At 35.7% G+C, this 17730-nt stretch overlaps 1 protein-coding gene across 1 annotated transcript in view; it reads right to left on the bottom strand.

Moving 5' to 3' along the window:
- The window catches only part of LOC138320608 (DNA topoisomerase 2-binding protein 1-like), a 40458-nt gene that overhangs the window by 4798 nt on the left and 17930 nt on the right, over positions 1 to 17730 (bottom strand). Inside the window, exons 13-34 of the mRNA XM_069263703.1 lie at positions 17451 to 17540; positions 16890 to 17012; positions 15365 to 15486; positions 12940 to 13077; positions 12300 to 12416; positions 10960 to 11069; positions 10608 to 10717; positions 9655 to 9714; positions 8707 to 8835; positions 7812 to 8295; positions 6338 to 6463; positions 5901 to 5966; positions 5679 to 5765; positions 5135 to 5287; positions 4743 to 4826; positions 4405 to 4473; positions 3632 to 3928; positions 3121 to 3200; positions 2853 to 2893; positions 1309 to 1419; positions 1040 to 1090; positions 775 to 850 (exon numbers count right to left, since the gene is read on the bottom strand). Coding sequence (XP_069119804.1) covers positions 775 to 850; positions 1040 to 1090; positions 1309 to 1419; positions 2853 to 2893; positions 3121 to 3200; positions 3632 to 3928; positions 4405 to 4473; positions 4743 to 4826; positions 5135 to 5287; positions 5679 to 5765; positions 5901 to 5966; positions 6338 to 6463; positions 7812 to 8295; positions 8707 to 8835; positions 9655 to 9714; positions 10608 to 10717; positions 10960 to 11069; positions 12300 to 12416; positions 12940 to 13077; positions 15365 to 15486; positions 16890 to 17012; positions 17451 to 17540 — 2724 coding nt within the window. The remainder of the gene's footprint in view (positions 1 to 774; positions 851 to 1039; positions 1091 to 1308; positions 1420 to 2852; positions 2894 to 3120; positions 3201 to 3631; positions 3929 to 4404; positions 4474 to 4742; positions 4827 to 5134; positions 5288 to 5678; positions 5766 to 5900; positions 5967 to 6337; positions 6464 to 7811; positions 8296 to 8706; positions 8836 to 9654; positions 9715 to 10607; positions 10718 to 10959; positions 11070 to 12299; positions 12417 to 12939; positions 13078 to 15364; positions 15487 to 16889; positions 17013 to 17450; positions 17541 to 17730) is intronic.

The raw sequence follows: 17730 nt of genomic DNA, 5'->3' as shown, positions 1-17730 counted from the left end.
ATTTCGGATCGACCCGAAAAAATAACAACACTTTGTCGGGACCATGTCAGGATCATTTCATGCAAGTTTCAGCCAAATCGCACCGGTAGAACTTGAGAAGAAGTTCAAAATGTGTTTTCAAAATGGCGGCTGTGGCGACCATCTTGGATTTCGGATCGACCCGAAAAAATAACAACACTTTGTCGGGACCATGTCAGGATCATTTCATGCAAGTTTCAGCCAAATCGCACCGGTAGACCTTGAGAAGAAGTTCAAAATGTGTTTTCAAGATGAAGGCTGTGGCGGCCATCTTTGATTTCGGATTGACCCGTTTCAGCCAAATCGCACAGGTAGAAATTAAGAAGAAGTTAAAATGTGAAAAGATAACGCACGGCGGACGGCGGATGACGACGGACGAAACATGACGACTATAGGTCATCCTGACCCTATCTGCTGTAAGATGCAATATAAAGGCAAATGAATTGGGTATTTTTTCATTTTCCTTTGAGATTGTGACTCTATGTGGATTTGACCTAGATGTGATCCAAAATAACCTGGATAAGACTCGGATAGTAACTTAATTTGTTTGGTTGGAGTCATCTTCTCAAAAACCATGTCCTATTTGCCCTGTAATTTGACCTTGAGCTTGGATTGCTATTTCGTTACTGTTAAGGCATTCTTGGAATTTGAAATTTTTAATCCTCAAAGGAAAAATAAATCTGATCATGTAATTAAGATCTAGAAGCTACATGGTATTCTATTTGCACAAACAAAAGCAAATATGTTCGTAATTACCTTCCTGTGGGATCATCCCATGTGATTTGAACACTTTGGGAAGCTTCAGGTCCTGAGTTACTTTCCAAGGACTTGGCTATTAGGACAAAAATATCCCATAATTAGTAGACATGAAAATAATTACATAATACAAGCAAAAGAAACTTAATTTTAAGGTATCTATAGTAAATGGCTTTTTTTCAAATATTGATTTAATTGTCATCTAACTTGATGGAATATTCCTGTTATTCACCCAGATACAGAGGGTAGAAATGTTAGTACAAACCTCCTGATGTCTGTCTACTGTTACGTCGTTCACTCTGACCAGCCTGCTCATCTGAGGGTAAAAATCATCCATGTTACTGAGGAGCTGCTCTTTGCCACAAGGAGAGAATTCAGTGGTTTTTTCCCACAAAGAATGGGACATTTCACTGCCAGCAGTATTAGCCGTTGTGTTGAATGAAGATAAATTACAGTATCGAAATAGATCTCACTGAACTATAAAACAATAAAACAGAATAGATACAAAGAAAAGAAATTTTAAAGGAACATTACCTTGAAGACTCCATCGATTTTGACGTGAAGGGGGCCGACTATGGCTACTGTTACGACCTTCTCCAGATAGTTCTCCTGATGTCTCCCCCGACATGTTCATCTGTCCACTAGCTGTAATATCAAAACTTGTATAAAATGTCTTATCTCCCTATTAAAACATGGCTGTGATGTCATCTATTGTTATAGCTTGAAGTATAGTCGGAGCAAAGTCTTCTATTATCACCTTCTACAGTGGAATAGTTACCTTTTGCTGTGGAATAGTTTGTGAACTATTCCACCGGAAAAGGTAACTATTCCACAGTTGAAGGTGAATGTAGTGACTCAGGTGAGCATAGCTTAGCATGTAATCAGAAATACGTCCTCATTCATTAAATCCTCGGAGAGATGAATTAAAGATTAACCCATGTACTTATCAATGTTGTTGTGATCGATAACCATATACATGTATACAATTTTTATCACTTCATTCCAAAATAAATTTGATAAGTTCTTCACAGCCACTGTATCCATAACCCAAAAAAGAATTAATTTCAACAAATCCAAAAGAGAGAAGATTAAATCCCATGAGATAAATGCTGAATTTTCTGCCAAAATAAAATTACAGATGCTTGACATGCTTTTTCTTCTTCATATTTTGTATATCCAAATCACTTCATATTCCATAAAAACAAATTTACATCCCAACACCTTTCAAGAAGATAATAATTCCCAAGGAATACTTTCAAAAAACACACTTTTTGGAACATGATTTCACTATTTTGTGTATATATCCAAAACGTTGGGGATTATTTTGTTTTTTCTTCTTCTAAACTTCTAACTTCTGTGCTGTATGGGAAAAGATTTTTACCCAAAATCAATTCAAATTCATATCCAAAAATCATCACTATTGCATATTCAGAGCTACAAAAAATGTATACATATTTATGGTCCTCCATGTTGAACAGTGAAAACTAAACTGAGTAAATGTTTCAGTGGAGTACCATATAGTACCTCTGCATGGATTTTAAAAAAATCATGCAAATCATAATTCTTGTTCTCCTAGTGAGGTAAATATATGAATCGTGAAGGTCTCAAGGTTTAAATAGGTAGTAAGGGTTTACCTGGAGCTGTGGAATAGTTAAACAATACCCAGCGTAATAGTGGAGAGTACCGGTGACATTCATTGCCATGGTTTAAGTATGAGAAACACCTCAAACTGTGGAATAGTCAAGATAATGAATAGTTCTCGGCCTTTAAGGGCCTCGAACAATTCATTATCTTGACTATTCCAGTTTTCAGTGTTTCTCCCATACTTACAGATAAAACTATATGATAACAGTCTATACCTTAAAAGACAATTCATTGAATTAGTTCCCAATCGATCAAAGCGTCTGGGATAGAGACCAGTCAATCTTTCTTCTTTGAAGAAACCTAAAGATCAAAATATAAGTAATAGTGACAGAAGTAAGCATTTACAGTGTATGGCAGACCCTACATAAAACATAACCCTCACTGATTATACATTATACTTTCACATTGGAATAACTTGTATACAATTTACTTACAGTTGAGTCGTTTACTTTTTCTTCTGGTGCTCTTCTTAGCTCTGTAACCATACAAAACATAGACATTAGGTAGAAGGCCAATAGGATTACATCTTTATCATATCAGATGTTATAATAATTACAATTTGTACATCAACAGAAGAAAAATGACCCATTGAATAGTACTTTGGTAAGTGTTTATTCACTGCTGTGATATTCATGGTAAAAGTCAACATGCTGATCACATTATAATTCAACAAAATCTTATCAGTTATAAGTGTATAATTACTTTGAACCCATCATCTTCTCGAGCTGTTTTGAGAGGACTTCTCTAAGCTCCAATGTACCACCTATCTCCAGTCCCTCCTGCTATAAGACAAAACAACAAGTATGCACATAATGTTACAAGTGTTTCTCAGAAACTGCTCTCACCAAAGATTTTATTCCCATCATCCAAATATATGCAATTGGTGTTTTCATGATTTTTACTATTAATTCCTTGAGTGTGATTATTAGTACCCATAAGGAAAGAACAGTATGGGTTTGTATATCATATACAAGTTAGCTAGAACTAGAAATACACATATTCAACCGCTCTTTGACTTTCACAATGAAATTAATTCCTACTTTTAAGAATTTAACAGAGAAATCTCCAACAATTAAATCTTTGTCTTTAACCTTCAGTAAAACCTCTCACTACACAGATATAAGCCCTCATGTTGGAGACCTTTCAAACATCAGTTTTTTTCAAGTTTTCATTGATCTCCAATATTTCTATACATGTCAATAAGTATTAAAACCTTTTCTGTCGTCGTATCTTCGTGTTCCATGGCCTCCTCTCCAGATTTCTGGCCTTCCTCCTTCGGTGACTTGTCTGATTTAGCTCCCGCGGGTGATGAAGATCCTGCAGCTTTGAGTGGTGATATTTCCTGTTTTGTACTGGACTGCTCTGATTTCTGTTCTGTTTTTGGTGGTGATGTTTTTGAGTGAATAGTTGATGAAGTAACGACCGTATCATCTTCCTTCCTTGCCATGGCTCGGCCTGACCGGCGGCTGGCACGACCAGGTGTCTCAGTCCTCTTACTGCTCACCACTGACTGAAAACAAACATAAAGATAGATTCACTTACAGCAGGTATTCTGTGTTTGTATATTACAGAGTGATCTGTCTTTGTGGGTAGATATTGATTGTGACATCATGTGTTTACGAGTGTAACATCATGACATTACAATTGATACCTGCCTGCAAAGGAAATAACTCTGTAATATGCAAAGATGGAATAAATGAATTTAAAGATTTAACAACAGACAAAGTCAGCAATGTTTACCACTGACTATGAATTAATATAAAGATACAAAGTAAGCCAAATATAAGATGCATTAGATGCAGAGTGTACAATGGTAAAGATTATGCATTAATAAATTGCTAAACTTTTCTATCAAGAAATAAAGTTGCATCAACTCAAAATTCATTTAGTAAAAGTAGACAAGAATTAGCAGTTTTGAACATCTTTCTTAATCAAAAAGTTCACCTTGGTTAGCCAACTTTGAGATGTTAAGGATGTGTGGCTTACCAAGGACAAGTTGGGATTAAAAGTATGAGGAAAGAGTGACTCGTCCACTCTGGCATTCTGTTCTTTACACTGAAATAGAAAAAAAAACCATTATAAATCTAGAAGTATGCTTCCACGCAGAAACTTAAGTAAAATTGGGTTGCCTCAACACTGCAATGATGCAACGAGAAAAAGTCCAGAAATTTTATAGTCATTATTTTTATTTCGTTTATTTTCCTTCAAATCTTCAAATTAAAATATTATTAAGGCATGTTTCAGCAACATTTGATGAAACACCATATTGAAGCATTGACAAGCAGTTATAAGGAAGACAGAGGAGAAGAAATCAGAATGAGTACCATGTGTATCCAGTGAGGTGAAACAATGATCTTGCCCTGGTCTCGAGCCAAGCGGAACTCTTTTGTTGTGTCATTAGAACGTCCCTACAAAAAGAAACAAAACAAATGTTAAACAGATTTAATGTTCAGTCCATGTTGCTTGAAGTATCCATCTAAAACCTGTGGTTGGGCAGGAATTGTTTTTATTTCAGTCTATATACTTCATACATAACCAGAAAGACGTTGTGATGACATAAAATGTGATGCTGACATGTTTGTAACTCACTATAAAGGATTTATCCCATATACAAATTATGAACTGAGTACAGGACTTGTCTGCTCCTGTCTAGAATATAGAATAAGTATATTAGTTTTTTGTCCCTACCGGGAGTACAGGCATCATCTATCCCTACCTGGAATATGTAATGTGTGCAGGTGTTGTCGTAAGACCAGCGGTAATCTCCTCCAAGATCTGAGACAATGTTGTTGAACTCAGACTGCTGTGATAACAACTTCTTATTAACCACTATGGTGACTCCATGAAGGGGAGCAACTTCCTCTTCCACCTGTTTGTATAAAATTACCTTTGTCAGTTATAGTGCATTCAACAAAACATTCTATATTTGGGTTTTGTCTTTGTATAATGAACTGTTGAATCTTGAATTATTGGCTATTGAAACAGAGAATAGGCATCAACTTTATTGATCAACAACATCTAAAAGCCATTGTTTAATATTTTGGACATGTAATCCCACGTAAAAAAGAGAATAGGCATCAACTTTATTGATCAACAACATCTAAAAGCCATTGTTTAATATTTTGGACATGTAATCCCACGTAAAAAAGAGAATAGGCATCAACTTTATTGATCAACAACATCTAAAAGCCATTGTTTAATATTTTGGACATGTAATCCCACGTAAAAAAGAGGATGGTTAAAAATCTATACAATCTTACCTTCACTGGAGATTTCTCTTCGGGTTGGACCTCCTCCATGTTTTTCAGGCCTTTCTCTATTTGTATTGTGTATAGTTCATCCAATGGCTGCAAAAAAACAATGTAATAGTCACGTTATCAAAATACACCAGTGGCATTCTCATTATATATGGATATTGGATATAACAGTATATGAAACCACTGAAAGCAACAGAATCAATCCACACAGTACTAATGACTTACCAGACTGGTTTTTCTCCTATTTACTTTGCGATGTCCTTCTGGTGTCTCTAGTGAAGCCATGGCATCCTGTAACAAAAGTTAAAAATGAAGATTTCACAAAAAACATCCCCTCCCTTCATAGCTTAAAAGGAAGAGACACCCATGAATGCTCGAAACAGACAATTTTGAGCTCTTTGGTGAAGACTAAAATGACCTAAATCATTAAAACATTGAATTGAAAAGAATATGGAGAAAAATTCATTCACTACTCTAGGAATCTGTAGCTTCTTTTTTGTAAATCTAAGAATACACTGTATTTGTGAATTGAAGTAATTTTCATGTGTGTACATAAGCATGAATTTTAGGAAATGGGTGTCTGTATATGAATACATGGGAATAGATTGATTATAGAGCTATTGACTTCTATGGTGTATTTATTCACGCATCTCCAAACTTACAGTTAGATCAAACACAGGGTGAAACTCCTTGCTTAAGTCGAGGAAGCGGCCTGGCGATGGAGTTTGGAGTCCCGTACGGAACCTGGCTCCTCCTTGTGGAGTTGTGTCTACCTCTGCCTGTAGTGCCTACAATTATAAAAAGTGAAAAGGAGACTACTTTCTGGTGATCTGTTGGCACAATGCTAAATCATAGGGCTGTTGCGGTTAACCGGTATATTGGGGTATTGCAATGCACCACCAAAAAATATTGTACCGCGATACAGTTTGCCTGTACCGCATTTTTTACGATATATTTTCTTAGTATCATAATTTCATTAATTTGAAATAATTAAAACATCCTGTCATTAAAATAAAATCAGCAAATTGTTTTGTTTTCCTTTCCGATAATATGAAGCCATGTGCGTATCCCTTTCGTTTTCGTTCGATTCCGATGTTGGTCAAATGTTTGTAATGTAACTAACGTTCATATTGTTCAAATGATTCAAACATTTGCATGACGTTGAATATAAACAATATGACATTAGGCTAGTTCCTGAAATATTATCAAGCTGATTCGCTCCATCAATCAACAATACCAGAATAATTCTCTAAATACGTTTAAGGCCCGGTGAATACATGGCTGCAGGGATTTGCCAGCTATTTCAGGCTTTTTGGAATTCCTACACGTGTCAAAACAACAAGTTTAATGATGATCTTAAGCTTATTTTGCCAGGACAATTGTATGTAAATTTGTTCATTATTTAGGTTCAAAAGTGTAGATATTTGCAGACACTATCATGTTTAGGTATTGCATTATTAGGTTGTGATCGTATGTAGCCTAGCTTTTTCACAAACAGACTCGTATTTTTTAAAACAAGAACCTCACATTTGAACATTTTTGTTACTCAACAACACGGTTGAAATCGATGTGAAACTACATAGCATAGCACTGTATGTTTGTATAATGTAAAGGGTGATTTTATTATGGAATATATACAAAATAGATACCACATATGTTAAGGTCAAAATATTGCAATACATATCACGATACAGCTGTTGTGTATCACAATATATCGTGGTACGCTTCTGTCGTATCGCGGCAGCCCTACTAAATCACTTCCATCTCGGCAACCAGAGTTTGATTTTCTGATTTGTACACGACATGGTACTGAACCACTTGCATGACAACACCGGTTTTCTCCCACAGTAAACCTTATGTACATGTACTTGATCTATGAATGATATATATGCATTAATAATCTTTTTTCTAAATCGCTGTAAATTGATAAAAGATATTGAAGAATTTAAGTTTGACTCATCAATGTTCTACTTCTACTGTATACTAAAACAAAATCATAAAATCAAATATCTCTCTAACAATCTCCCCCTCTACAAAAGACTACAATTTTTGCAATCATTAAACCTTAAACTAAGGTAAAAACACATCATTTAATATATCCATCAACATTGATAAAACACAGTGGGCTATTCTTACCTTTACTCTGTCGTTAACAGCGGCCTTGTTAAGTCTGCTCATGTTCTCCTTCTGACTGCCCTGCTGATACGCTTTATCAGTAGGACGATCTTCCTCTGTACCTGTTTGTTTCCCACTTTCCTTTACACTCTCTAACACCCTAGGAACTTTGCTTGGTCTACTTTGATCGTCATCGAGGTCCGGACAGTCTACTTTAGAGTTGGTACGTTTTAAACTTTTACGAGTTTTTGTCTCTTTCGTTTCACTCTCTGTATTTTCTTTTGATGGAACAGCCTGTTTACTGTCTGTAATGCTGTTCTGGTTTTTGTCTTCCCCCCTCCCCACAGAAACTTCTGGTTTACTTATATTGTTCGAAACTTCAATTCCTTTGGTCTTCACTGAAGTTTCTTGTAACTCCATTTCAACTGGAGTAGATTTTTTATTGTCAATGTGATATTGTTCCTCCTTTTCCCTTTTCCCTGATTTAGCACAAGCAAATAGCCAACTGAAAAAGAGAACAACAAGGCATTTAATGGCATCAATGTAAATTGGGTTGCATTCACAACATATTTCAAACTATGCTTACTAGAAGTCAACAGAACCCTTAGTAAAACTTATTTAAAAGCTATTTGATAAATCAATTTATATGTACTTGAACACAAAAGGAAATTTAGGCTGGAACCAAAAACACTTTGAATTAATATAATAGTGATTGAGTTTAAAAAGTTAGAGTAAATGGGGTTCAAATGTATTTCAGTGTGTGATTACTCAATTAGGTTTTGATTCCAGCACTATATATCCTATAGGTCAAAAGTAATATGAATCGGAATAGTCTTTATTATGAAACATATTTAATGTAGCAATAAGTTGAGGAAAGCAATGACTAATTCAAATTGTCAATAGTTAATATATATACCTATTTGACACAGCAGGAATGTTCCACTTTTTAGCTGCCTCGTACTTTGATCCCTCAGCTTCGCGTACAATGAGATGTGTGCTGGGCTGGAGTCCCTTATTGGCCTTCCTCACAAAGTAATCCTGACACCTGACAGTAGATTGGAGTGACACATTTAGTGAGATTAAGAGACAATCATTATCTCTATCTGGATGTTGGAAAGCTTTCATTTCCAAATGATCACATTTCAGTTCTAGTACAGTACAACATGGTTATAACTAACCTCTGGGGACCAACATAATCACTTCGTCATTATGAGCATAGTTTGTTATTTAAGCATTGATGATACTATTTTTTAACTTCATAGGAGTATCAAAGAAGTTTTGTTTGCAAACTGTGTGAATCTGCTTAGCAGATTCTCACAAAAGTTTGCAAACAAAATTTAATTCGTAACTCTATGAAGTTAAAAAATTGTTTCATTAATGCTTATAATAATTTTTTCAGACTACTTGATAACATAAAATAGGTTTAAATGTACGATTCTTTTGATTTTCCATTGGATTATTTTTCTAAATCAATATGCAACGTCGACGTCTCTATTGTGACGTCATGATTACGTCAGATTTTCGCGCCATTCTCAGATTTTTTCTACATAGTATATGAAGAAAAAGAATTTGCCAATCAGAGAGTTGGATTTAGTGTGAAAACAAATAAAAACTTAATTATACACATATAACAGACATCCATGAATTCATTATAACTAAGCGTGTTCGTTATAAATGGGATTTACTGTATAATTAATGGAAAGTATTGACTAACAATTATATTTCTACACAAATAAATTATTCATTGCATGTGAAAACATTTAAGTAATATAAGTGTATCTGCCTCTATACTTTGATCAATATCTAAAATAAATTAGGCTAAACTGTCAGTATCACTGTCCAGAATTTCTCGATACAAACTTACGTGGCCCCTAGAACTTCTGCGATGTGGACCAGACAATCCCTCTCTGTACCAGAGTAGCCACTGTGGGAGAGATAAAGGACATATTGTTATATTGTTGCAACCAGATTTTATATCCATCTCTCATACTACATTTTGTAAAAGAATAAAGGTAGATCAGTATTGTAGGACAGGTAAACAAATCATCATGTGATTGTACTGGCAATATCTCAGTCATCCAAAATATTGTAAAAGGTCATTACCAGAGATGCCAAACTCTAGAAATGTCAAAGAAGGGAGATATTTACTCTACAACCAGGTGACACTTAAAGGGTCAGATTTGGTTTGAGAATGTGGGGGAACGTATTCAAAATCGTGAAATTATCTAATGTGGGCGGAGACATAACTTTGTGAGATACAGACACTTTGAGTCGAGGGTTGGCAGCCCTGTATCGCATCTATAATAATTGTTATAAATGTGTATTACATAAGTTAAGAGGTCATTTATTAATGGCAATACTGTATAACTAATTCAACATTAATCAAACAAGCAAAAGGAAATAGACACCTTCATGTTATTATCTTGATGAACCTGATGTTAATTAAACTTTTTCTAAAATTCTTATGAAGTTTATATGAAAAAAGTCAAGCAGAGACATTAGCAGTCATCATGAATGTTTGATGCACTAAAAGACAGAAATGTATAAAGGCAGTCACCATCTTGATTGGACACAATGCTATAGACATGGTCAACACTAAATGTCCACAATTCAAATTTTTTGTTTAGTTATGCCTCAGAAATCACAAGTTAACATTGAACCTGTGAGCTCAACAACCAGAATATCAGGTTGGATCTCAACAAACTCTTTAATTTTGCGCAGTGATTGGTCATCATTGGCTGAATATTTAGTAAGCTATGTTTGCTTATATAAGTTCTAAGAATATTCAGAGGATCTATACCCATGAGACTACCTTACCTGATGGACAGAACACAGCCAGACAACTGCTGAGGATCAAGGTTCAGGTCCAGAGGATGGTACAGCTCGTTAGCATCTGTCATCAATGTGTCATGCTCTAAACAGATTTGCTTCAAAAGGAAAGAATTGTACAGAATTTAATACATACATGTACCTAAAAATAAAAACTAATACAATGTTATTTTAATACTATTTTACAGAAAAGTTTCTTCTGTAAACTGAAATATGCTGGTACAATTTTTTTTTATTTTTGTCAAAAGAAATATTTTCACATATATAATATTAAATCAAAATTCCACCCAGGATTACCTACATTAATATAGCATACTTTAATGATCAGTTGTATACATACCAGCCAAGCATTGGTGACCACTTCGCTTACTGTGCGGTCGACAGGGAATCCATCCAGGGGCACAACTGCATAATCTGGTACCATACGAGCTTTGGGATCTAACACACGGCCTAAAAACCACAAATAACAAGAGATCCCAGAGGGATCTTGGCGCCCACCTAAGAACGATCTTTGTCTGACAAAGGAAAGAGGGATCTTTTCTCTGCTTTTCAAGCTTTTACTACATATTACTACACATGAAATTTCAGAAAGATCCTTTGACTGCTTTCTGAGATATATAAGAGTAACAAACTTCAATTATCAAAATTCTAGATGGCTACCTGTTGGCCATCTTGTTCACCGATTGGTCCTAAAATGCAATATGCACAACTAGACCCCTAGAAGAACCTGCAATTTGAGACAGATCCCTTCAGTACATTCTTAGACATAGCGGAAAAAAACTTCAATTGTCAAAATCCAAGATGGCGTCCTGTCGGCCATCTTGTTCACCGATCGGTACCAAAATGCAATATGCATAACAAGGGACCTAAGGGAACCCGCACATGAAATTTGAGACAGATCCCTTCAGTACTTTCTAAGAAATAATGGTAACAAGCTTCAACTATCAAAATCCAAGATGGCAGCCTGTCGGCCATCTTGTTCACCGATCGGTCCCAAAATGCAATATGCACAACTTGACCCCTAGGGAAACCTGCACATGCAATTTGATACAGATCCCTTGAGTACTTTCTGAGAAATAGTTGTAACAAGCTTTAACTATCAAAATCCAAGATGGCAGCCTGTCGGCCATCTTGTTAACCGATTTGTCCCAAAATGCAATATGCACAACTAGGCCCCTAGGGAAATTTACATGTGAAATTTGAGAAAGATCCCTTCAGTACATTCTGAGAAATAGCGGTAAAAAACTTTAACTATCAAAATCCAAGATGGCTGCCTGGCGGCCATTTTGTAGACCGATTGGTCCCAAAATACAATATGCACAACTACGGCCCTAGGGGAACCTACATATGAAATTTGAGAAGCATCCCTTCAGTACTTTCTGAAAAATAGCGGTAACAAGAATTGTTAATGGACGGAAGGACGGACCACGGACAAAAAGCGATTTGAATAAAAAGTTCAGACGATATATTTCAATAATGTTGATGCAGCAGAAATCACCACAAGAAAAGATATATCGATCTAATTCTACAGACTCTGTAACACAGCGAGAAGGGTTTAGTTAAAGAAAGCAGAAGGAGCAATATATTTTCATACATAGCAGTGAACGTTAGGTTTATAGCCTTGGACTAAACAATCAAGAATATCCTTGGCTTTGATTTCTTTATTTCATAACCACTCACCACGTCTCTCAACTATAAACTGGGTGAGTTCGTGTACAGCATCATCTTCAAATCCAAAGAACATAAAAGATTTCCCACGAAATATAGGTTTGGGGCTTCCCTCCATCTCTGTGTCCTCTGTATAAAAACAAAAAGTATTTAGTCTGGGCAACAATGTAAAGTCAAAGTAAATAGACTCTCCTGTAACATGTTTCTGATTCTGGCCTCATTTCAATGAAGTTTTATATATGAGACATACGTGGCTGCACAACTTGTGTTTCTGGTCTACATCAACTGGGAAACAAATTATACAACTTCTAATACAAATTACTTTAAATGGCATCTAGATTAGCATGCAGGGGTCTCAATATGGGAGGAAGTCAGACTGCACTGAGAAAACCTGCATGATCAGGCAGCTAGGTGATTGACGACTCCTTTACACATCCTAACAAGGAATCAAACCTCTGCTAGTGAGCTAAAGTGAACAGCTCAACCACCACACCATCAGATCATCCTGACAGTGAGTTACTTTAAGACAGGTTTCTTTTGGTTGAAGATCTGTGCAGTACCAGCCATCCAGCACGAGAAGCATGTAATGCAAGAAGTTAAGAAGTAAAATAAATGTTTATTGTGTCATGAAGACAGAACCTTTCTTATCTACCTGTCACATCCCTATCCCTTGTAGCATCCTCTTCCTTCTCCTCTGTGACGGCCTCCTTAGGGAGCCCCTCGGAGTTAGGAGCGTTTGGATCTTGAGTTTGGTCTTCGTCTAGAACTGTTTCATCCTGGGAAGTTCCCCCTGTCAGGCGATAGATACAATAAACATGATATACCAACTCATCAGTGAAAGTATAATACAAAAGTAATAAGGCTTTAAAAGGAAACATCAGATGAGTAAAATGTTTTTGTTCTGATACTGTTAAATCAAATACTGGGATGTTAGATTTATTTTGTGGCCCATTATATACCAAGTTTTTGTGTTGAATTAAAATAAACGTGTCATGTTGTCTCAGATGTAATGGGAAATAGAAATCATTCAACAAATGATATTCAGTTTTAAGAAAAGTGATCCTCGTCAACGACTACTAGAAACATGGTAATATTTTACGATGATTAAGTTCCAATACTAAGATGTAATTTTAAGTGTACTATCAGAATTTTAGGAGAGTTGTAGTTTATGCCTCAGAAATCACATGTTAACATTGAACCTGTGAGCTCAACAACCAGAATATCAGGTTGGATCTCAACAAACTCTTCAATTTTGCGCAGTGATTGGTCATCATTGGAAAATACATTGCTATCAATATATTATTGACAGCTATATATGCTTCTAAAACTGCTCGATAGTATGAGCTGTACCTCTGTTAGCTTTGTAATTGACAATTTCTATTTTACCCAAAAGCCTATCACTACACTTTCCAATAGTTTTGGTATGTTTATTAATCATTTTTCCACTGTTGTTCCAATATCATGATATACAGTATAACCTGACAAATCCAGATCCCTGTCTATTCTGCCCTAATTAGTTACACACATACAGGACATTTTCCTTCTTAAAGGGACAATTCAATCTAAGAGAACATTAAAATTTGTACATATATCAGGGAAAAATTCAATTCTAATGAAAATTAGATCAGTCCGATTTACTGTGATATGCTAGAAAAGCCCATGGTGGTGAAATTTTCTAACTCGCTCACTGTCCGCCATTACACATTGTGGTAGAACATCTTGTATGCCGAACCCTGTCCCTTGTTCGTAGAGTAATGAAACTTTTGTCTAGAACTGCTCAAATTGCTCTGAAAGTAGTGGTTTACCTTATTAGGTGAATTGTCTTGCCTAAAAATCATTTTATTACCTGCTGAGTGTTTATGTACTTCATTTGTTTAACGTGCGTGACTTTGGCTCGGGTATGGGTACAGAGTACATACTGTACCTGCTTAATCGTATTGATCAACAATTTGTAATTACAACGGTATCAATTAAAATACTTAACAATGACTTGAAATTTGTCAATATGTTGTGTTAAATGTTTCATAAGAAATGTAGAACAATTCATTTATGCCATATTTTGCTTCTTCGTTATGTAAAAGAATTAGCCTCAAGTGAATTTTCCCTTTAATTTATAGTAGTGAATAAACCTGTATATTCCAAAAATCTAGCTATACCTGCCAAATATGCTGGTCCCAGTCAAATCAGATTTAGACAAGTTATATTGTAATTTTATGTGTACTATCAGAATTTTTGGAGCTATTGAAATTATGCCTCAGATATCACAAGTTAACATTGAACCTGTGAGCTCAACAACCAGAATATCAGGTTGGATCTCAACAAACTCTTTAATTTTGCGCAGTGATTGGTCATCATTGGCGGCTCAGTAGCTATCAATATAACATTGACAGCTATGTGCTTTTAGAACTGCTCGATAGTTTGAGCTATACCTTTGCTAGCCTTGTTTTGCCAGTGTTTTATTTTATACTGCAAAATTATTCAGAACTGGTTCATTTAATACAATTTATTTGCCCCTATTTCATCTTAACCTGTAGTTACTCTGCACTTGTTTTGTCCCTAAATAAGAATCACTCTTGTTCATGGTTCAGTTTAGATTCAGACATACCTGCTGTGTATGCCCTTATATTGGCTTGGAACCTGACTATTATACCACCATTTTACCAATACCGTGTGACTGATGTCTTTATTTTGACCATATTATCCCTAGCTCCATTTAGATCTGTCTACCAGGATTTGCCTACAGTAGATAATGACAGCTTTTATTTAGATAAGCCTACCAGGATTTGCCTACAGTAGATATCGACTTGTTTTATTTAGATAAGCCTACCAGGATTTGCCTACAGTAGATATTGACTTGTTTTATTTAGAACTGTATACCAGAATTTGCCTACAGTAGATATCGACTTGTTTTATTTAGATCTGTCTACCAGGATTTGCTTACAGTAGATATTGACTCGTCTTATTTAGATAAGCCTACCAGGATTTGCCTGTAGTAGATATTGACTCGTTTTATTTAGATAAGCCTACCAGGATTTGCCTACAGTAGATATTGACTCGTTTTATTTAGATAAGCCTACCAGGATTTGCCTGTAGTAGATATTGACTCATGATGTCATCCATATCCTCGTCCTGGTCTGCGACTTCTGCTTTCTTGTCATTTGTAAGAGTTGATGTTGTCTCTTTAACTGCAGCGGGCTTCCTGTTAGGTTTTGAATTAAACAATACATCAGAATCATTATTGACAGAGTATACTGTGGTCAACAGCTAACAGAATCTTAGTTTACTGTCGTGTCTGTCTAACCGTTGACAAAATAAATGATGTAATACCTCGATATAAATGATGTAATACCTCGATATGTTGAGCGACAGTATTTTCAACTGGTCGAGTGGTTCTGTCAATTGCCTGGAGGGGCGGAGTTTAGATAGCCTACCCGACGTCAGGCAATAGAACGATTGGGCGGAGTTTATCTGACAATGTTCTAGAGTTTGAAAGGCAATATGCATATGGCTGATAAGAAAAACATGTGTGGAAGATCTTATGCTAACGGGGGTACTGACGGTCGATAAACTTTGTCATGAAATACTTGATCTTCATTATAAACTAAAGGATTATCTTTTTCATGAGATTAGTAAAAAAACTGATGTTACGAGAGGAGGTTGTCACAAGATTATAAAGAATGTGACTGCACGTGGGACACTTGACCCAGTCACCTGTTTATCGGAACCCAAGCAAAATTACCAACGAAGTCTTAAGTTTATAGAATAAACAGTCATAAATTAATGACCCGTTTATTGGAGAGGAATGTTTGTACGCCGCAAACGGTTCCATCGGCCATTTTAGAATTTAGAGGCAATTTGCTGCATTTCCACGTAACGATAACAGCGATAGATCTACGAGCGTACGATATTTGTCCTTGAATGTTTGAAAAAACAGCACATTCTGTAAGAAATCCATTTACAGAACAGCCGATAAATCTGGAGTGAATTAAAAGTACTTTAGATGGCATTGATATTTAAGAAATTGATTGATAAAGAAACAAACAGAGGTAAACTTGCCGCGAGGCGGGCCTCACGGCAGCCATTACGTTGTTCTCGAAGTAGCCTAGCTAACGTTTGTGATGCACATTCTCTACCGTGAATTATGCTAGCGATGAGGCAAAAAGTTATCCAGTCTATCCTAGCTGAAACACGGACAGCAGCTTGTGAAAACTGCGTTATCGCACTTAATGCCAGAGTTTTCTTTAAAGAAATGTCTGTTGTAAAAACTGTGGGTAATAGAAAGTATGGACACATCATGCAGTTCTTATGAATAAGGTAATACCCGATGAGTTCAGGATAGATCTATCACACGTGGGTCACACATATCACACGATATAAGCCACGCCCATCAACCAATCAACTCGCGTTTAGCATTATATTGTAACCCAGTATGCAATAGTATTGTGCAAGTTGCGTGGTGAGTACATCACTGTCATCGTCAACGGTTAGACCGACACAACAGTAACAAAACAATTCTGTAAATTCATTTAGTTATACAGGTTTCTGTGGAAATGCTTCTATACATCAAATTATCCAATTATGTTTCTAGTACAAAATCTTTACCCCTTTATTTTCGGAGATGTTGTGAGTTCTGTTTCATACTCCAGACAAATGTATGGTTGTTCATCCACTGTATGTCCTTGTTTGAAACACTCCGCTAACCATACTGCTTTCACTACATGGGGCCTGGAATCACAATTACATCCATTACAGATCACAAAATGTGTCCCCCATACATTAGAGGTAACATAGACTACCAGAAAAATTGTACAGCTTTCAATTGTTAATTGGTATACTTTTGGCTGTGATGTGCAACAAAAGCATTTCAAAATTACTTTCAGTCAAGATATGAATTATTGCTATATAGTACATCAGTACATGGATTTTATATCATGCATAGAATTACAACATCAGAAAACAATTTGATCTTATACTACCAAAAGAACCATAATTAAGAATATGTGAGCTTTAAGATATATTTATGTGATATTTCATAGCTGTAGTGTGTGTAGTATATCATTGTCAAAATCCAAGTACATATTTTATAGATCAGATTGAAGACACTGTCTGGTTTTGGATGAATTATCTAACAGCTAACATTACAGGTGATGACTGTTTCTATACCTAAATGTAACAGTCTTCAGGAAATCCAAATCTTTATCCACCTGCTCCCCAACGATCACATGGGTTACATTCTCATTCAGCTGGTTCAGACTACAAAAAGTTTTATAAATCACAGTAACTACTATTAATTTAACTAAAAAACAGCTCATCTTTTAGGTAAAAATAACATACAAAACCAAAATGAAATATAATTTTATTTCAATACTGTAGAGCCGATGGTGACATCTGCTTGTTTTAGCTGCTAAATACCTTACATTGCTCTTGCAAGAGCAATATCCAT

This window comes from Argopecten irradians, chromosome 4, assembly GCF_041381155.1.
Source record: "Argopecten irradians isolate NY chromosome 4, Ai_NY, whole genome shotgun sequence".
In the NCBI taxonomy this organism is placed as follows: Eukaryota; Metazoa; Mollusca; class Bivalvia; order Pectinida; family Pectinidae; genus Argopecten; species Argopecten irradians.
This window is presented reverse-complemented; position numbering and strand designations above follow the sequence as displayed.